We start from the raw sequence: 5874 nt of genomic DNA, 5'->3' as shown, positions 1-5874 counted from the left end.
CCACACTGGTTACATTGCTGATTGCAAGTCTGCATGGTTTTGGGCTTCTGTTGCTGTTACTGTAAAGAATTCAGAAGCTCTGAGAAAGAAAACAGGCAGCAACCACATCCCAGTTCTCTTCGCTGGGGGTTTTTTTTGGGTTTTTTTTTTGTTTTGTTTGTTTTTTGTTTTTTTTTGTTTGTTTGTTTGTTTTTTGTTTTGTTTTGTTTTGTTTTTTTACAGAGGGAACAAATTGTGGGGAGAAGGTTTTAAAGACACGCAAGGTATAAATGACTGCACCAGCTATTTACAATCCTAAGAATAACTCAACTGATTTAAAAGGCTTGAGTGAATGTAGTAAGTGAAATCCAGTAGTTCTTGCCCAGATCCAAACTTTGGGTTCTGCATTTTCCTTGCAGAAACTGAGGGCATCAATACAGCTACCTACTCAACTTGGGAAAACATGGATAACTTCAGTTACCGCAGGAAAAAACACAGACCTGGAAGGTAAAGTAGTTTTCCATTTCATATGAAGAATGGAAACAAAGAGCAGTACAATGCTGAGGGTTTCCCAATGTTAGTGACCAGCAGGCTGCCATAAAGTTAGCTGCTTTATCTATCCAGTGTGTCCCACGTTACCTTCCAGCAGCAGGTACTAAGGCTGTGGAACAGGAACAGCCATTCATATTTGCACAATGCCCAGATTAGAAAGCTAAGCCGAGCTGAGAACTGTAGGTGCTACTGCAATATAAATATTAGTCAAAATAATCAAGGACACATGTCTTGCACCTTCTTAAGAGAGCTGAAAATACACTCTAACCACCTGAAAAGATTGGGGGTGGGGGGTGTTTAACTTGAGAAAAGAAGGTAGCAATGAGGATAAGGAAGAGGTAGTACATAATCAAAAAAATGGTGTCCTTCTGCTCATTTTTTCCCTGCTGCCCGGTGAATTGCTCCTCACACACTCTTCAGTGCACTGCGTGATATTCCCCTAATTTGCATGCAGTCAAGTGGAAAATTCTGCAAGGCAGAGGTCTTATCACGCTTGTCTACAACGGGTCCCACCTACCAGAAGTGCCACAGAGAGAGGCGGATTTCTTTGGCAACACTTTGTATTGAACCAACTCTGTAGTCCAATAAAACTGCAAGAATACTACAAAGAATAGTGATTTGCTGATGGTGGTGACAGGAAAGCAAACAACTCCATGTGCAAACTCACATGATTCTACAGCAGTTCCTGGGATAGATGTTCCCTACCCCTGGGAGATGCAGTGGTTCATCAGCTGACAAACCCTTTGGAGCTGTAGACAGGAGCTCAGTGGCATGTAGAGAGCAGCAGAGCAATCAAAGGTGCAAGAAATCCTAACCACTCAAAGGGAAAAGTTGGTTCCTGAAGCCAAGACAATTAAACATGTACAAGAAAATGCTTGTTCTGAAGGACCCAGCCCTCTCATTCCAGACTCCCTGCTCAGAGGTATAATAGGGGTTCAAAGAAGCTGCAAACACTTGTCATGGGATAGGTTTTTAAAGGGGGTGGGGGCAGGGTGTGGCAGGACAGAGCTAGTTGTACTGCAGGTGAATCAGATCAGGAAGCTCCTGGCTTATCACCAGCCTTTTTCAACTTCATCAATCACAGCCAGCTATTATCACTAGTTTACTCATCTGCACACAGTACCCTACTAAGAAGCAAGGTCCCTACTAAGGGAGCTGAGGTGCTGTACACACAACTCACAGCCTAGAGTCCAAGAACTTAGCCACCAAGCAGCTTGGTGGAGATGCCCCCGCATAAGCACAGCAGTTCAGGGAGTTTGCTATGGATTCTCCCAAGTGGCATATTTGCCAGTCTCCAGCTCCTGGATGAAGCAGAAAGCACTACAAGACAGAAAAGCTAGAATGGAGCAAACTGCAGTGTGTTCCCAACGTGCAGAAGACTGCCTTTATTCAAGATTAACTCCATAGTTCATGCTGCCACCTCCCCCAGTCCCAGTCTTCAATAACATTACTTTGCCCTACTCCAGAAACTTGAACGGAAGACACTCAAGCCACTCAAAACACACTAGACTTCAGAATCCCATTGTGGTTCAGTATGATCACCCTTGTTTTATAGAAGGAAATAAGTGGGAAAAAGCTGAGAAGTAATTTGTCCAAGGCCACAGAGAATCAGTGGCAGACCTAAGTATATAATGTAGATGTGCCAATTTCTAGTCCCTCTCTCTACTCCAGAGAGACCGCCTGGCAGTCAAGAAACCAACTCTTCTGCCTTAAGACAGAACAAAGCTAGCCTTAAATTCTTTTAAGGCATAAACAGTGACAACTGTTGTGGAGACCTTGGTTTGGTTTTGGAAGCCAGCTTTCCTCACGTTATACAACCAATCCAACTCTGGTGTACATAGAGTCCACTACACTTTTACAAATAGATGTATAGGTTTCCCTCACTTAATGCTGTACATGCGTTCCTGGAAAATGGCACATAACCCACATTCGCAAAAAGGGAACCCACTTTGCAACACATCCCTATTTATTATGTTGTAAGACCTTGACTATACTGAACCCCAACCCCATTTCTACCACTTTTACAAGCCAATTTTGGTACTCACCAACAGCAAACAGTACACAAACACCAGGTGGGGATAAATGTTACCATAATGGGGATGGCAACTACAGAAACTCGTGTCGCAGATAATGAGCAAGGAACACAGATCCACACAGGAGACTATTTTGGTGCGCATCACTCCCACGATGCACTGCACAAAGCAGCTGAGTGCAGGCTTCCACCACACTAATCGCATAAGAATGAATTTACCTCACGTATAATGAATTTTTGGTATAAAGAGGGTCATCGCATAAGAGTGAATTTGCACAAAAAACCCCCCACATAAAGCAAGGAAAACCTGAGCCTTAGGGTTAGGGACAGACATTCAAAAAGCTGGAGCCTGAATTGATTCAATCTTTGCAGGTTAGTCTTGTAGTAAGGAGGCCCACAGCTGGATCTGCCCACCCCAACCGCTGCCACTCACTTCCTGCACAGGGCAAGCAGTGGAGTAAGCCCCCTACTGCCCCCTTCGCTGGACGCTGGAGGGAGGGGAGGAATAATCCTGCTCCCTGGCCCCCACCTAAGCAGCCCTGCTGGCCGGCCTGGCTGCTCCCCCACCACACCACTGCAGCAGTGAGGGGGCAGGGCTCTTCAGAGGGTCTGCCTGCTCGCGTTGCTGCTACCGCTCACTCTGTGCCTGGGGCAAGCAGCAGAATAACCCTGCTCCCTGCCCGCTGCCTAAGAGGCCCTGCCGGCTGGCACCTGTCCCCACCTCCACCCAGCCGCTGGAGTGGCGAGGGGGGAGCGACCACCATAACATGGGCTGCTTCCCCCATGGTTTCCAGGAGTGTGGCCCCTTCCCAATGGGGGGGCTGCGCTGTGGGGCAGGGAAAGCTGCTGCGGATCATGGCGGTGCCCCTGGTGCTGCCACACACAGTCTGCTGCAGCTCTGCCCACCCCACAGCACAGCCCCCCACTGGGAAGGGGCTCGCACTCCTCAATACCACGATAGGGGCTGCTGTCCCCTATCAAGAGCCCTGCCCCCTCACCGCAGCAGGGCAGGGCCCCTTAGGTGGAGGACAGCGAGAAGGCTGGCCAGCAGACCCCTTAGGTGGAGGGCAGGGATGGGGGTTATTCCCCCTCCCTCTGACATCCGACAGAGGGAGCAGAAGGGGGATTACTCTGCCACTTGTCGAAAGCAGGGAGCAAGCGGTGGCAGTGGTCCCCAAGGGGCAGGGGAGATGGGGCAGGGAGGGGGATTATTCCCTTTTCTGTCTGCCTCAGGGTCCATGATCACTGGCTTCTGGCCGCAACTAGCCCTGCCGCTGCAGCAGCAAGGGGGGAAAGTCAGCCAGCAGACCCAGCTCAGGTTCCTGCTGGTGGGACAGGGAGGGGAGAATTAAACCCCTCTCTGACCAGTTCAGCCAAGGCTAGTGCCAGGGTTGGCCATACTCCTGCCACTGGAGCAGCCAGCACGGAGAAGTGCAGGTCCGTGCTGGTGGGACAGGGAAGGAGGGGAGAAATAAACTTCTTCCCTACTCCCTTCTGGCCCAGCATCTGGCCAGGACCCTGCTCCAGCTGGGCAGCAGAGAGGCAGAGGCAGCTCTGCTGGGCTGCAGCAAAGAGCCCAGCCCAGAGAGCATGCTGGGATGCTGTGGAACCCTGGTTTAACTTAAACCAGGAAGGGGTCTGGGACAGATTTTGCATAAACCAGTTTGACCTCAATCAGTTAAGTCTGATACTACATTCAACCAGGTTTCTCTCAAACCAGTTTTGGCCATTTTGAAACTGGCTGATGTGCACTGAACATCTGTTCTGTTACAGGTTTAAACCAGTTTCTGATCACTTAAACTGGTTTATGTGTAATGTCAGTGTCTAGCCTAGGCAGTGTTCAGACTCCAAAGTGAGCACAGAAAAGATAGGAAACGGAGAGAAATGGCTCTCCAGAACAAAGGAACAACACTAGTCACTCAGTAGCACTGATCATCAGTAATAAACTCAGAGTGGGTTACATAAACAGGCCAACAGTTATGTCAAGGCCCTGACCATTCCTACTGCTGACTGACAAAGCACCTTCCGCCCCAACCAACCTCACAGTAGAACAACTATTCCTTTGGGTTGTGGGTGATGCAGCTGAATCAGCAATGAAAGAACAGGCCAAAAGCAGCATTGTGTGCCATTTCTCATGGTTTTAGGCACTAGAGAAACAAAAAAGTAGTTTGCATACCAGAAAAACAAAGGGAAAACACCCAGACTGAGATTCAGTGCAAGAGCAGCTGGGTTCTCCTTTCCCAGAGTCCATGCCCCTTTCTACTGGTAATAGCTATTATTAAAATAGTATTTCCTGCAAGCCTTCAGAAGGCCAGACTGGGCTTCTAGCCTCCATAACTGACCTATTACTCCACTCTGTGCCTCTCTAAGGTCTAAATATTAATTCATGACTTGCTGAAAATACCGCAGGGCTTCTAAAGAATCAAGGACATAAGTGTGAATTCCATATGCAAGATGTGAGCTGTGCAGCTTTCTGTCCTGAACCAACATAGAAAGATAGTCAAAAGTAGCTAGTGATTCTGAGTTCTTTGCTTGTCATCTGGGCAACCCAAGACCCTTTAGAGAGGCTTAAGTTTCAAAAATATTGTGCACCTGCCCCCTAAAAAATAAGTCCCTTTCAGGCACCCCCCAAAACAAAAGAAAATCACCAGCCACTTTTGAAAGTCTTGGCCCTGGCAGAGAACATGTCCTGACAATGACAACAAGACAGAATGAACTCACCACACAGCAAAGTTTTGTCTCCACTTCACTGTGGTTTGACTGGTTCCGAGTGCATACACAGTTTCCAGCTCCATCACTGTCCCAATCCAGGATGTCCTGGTTTCCAATCACTTCTGGACTGTGCTGTTTAATCTGCCCTTCCAGACTGGCTCTTTCACCCAGTTCACATGTGCATCTGCACTGCAGCTGAGCAGGGTTGTTCAAATCAAACATATTCCCATTGCTCGCAAGTCCCTTCCCTTCAACAAGGCTCCCTCGGCACCAGACACAGTTGTCACTGAAGCTGATAACACTTGAATGATGCGTCCAGATTCTCAGAGTTTTGCTTTTTATTGTCTGCTCACAGAAAGGTTCTTTCAAGGCAGGTGGACTGTCATCTGCTATTAATGCATAGTCAGGCTCATCTTCAGAACTAGCCACACTGCACCTCAAACAGAGAAAGCCGTAGAGACCTTCTTCATCTTCATTTTGAACTAAGGGGTCTAAACTTAGAAACTTATCTTGACGGCCTGGAATAAAAGGCAGCTTCATTCTGTGCTTGGCACACCTAAGATCCATGGTCCATGTAAGGAGATCACCGCTCTATTGGA

General features: G+C 48.0%; 1 protein-coding gene across 1 annotated transcript in view; it reads right to left on the bottom strand.

The window, feature by feature from the left end:
* The window catches only part of STARD8 (StAR related lipid transfer domain containing 8), a 116002-nt gene extending 110128 nt beyond the window's left edge, over positions 1-5874 (bottom strand). Inside the window, exon 1 of the mRNA XM_019521098.1 lies at positions 5285-5874. Coding sequence (XP_019376643.1) covers positions 5285-5842 — 558 coding nt within the window. The 5' untranslated portion in view covers positions 5843-5874. The remainder of the gene's footprint in view (positions 1-5284) is intronic.

Source organism: Gavialis gangeticus, unplaced genomic scaffold (genome assembly GCF_001723915.1).
Source record: "Gavialis gangeticus isolate Ggan-Ray unplaced genomic scaffold, GavGan_comp1, whole genome shotgun sequence".
Taxonomy (NCBI): Eukaryota; Metazoa; Chordata; order Crocodylia; family Gavialidae; genus Gavialis; species Gavialis gangeticus.
The sequence above is the reverse complement of the archived record's forward strand: the minus strand, read 5'-3'. Positions and strand labels throughout refer to the sequence as shown.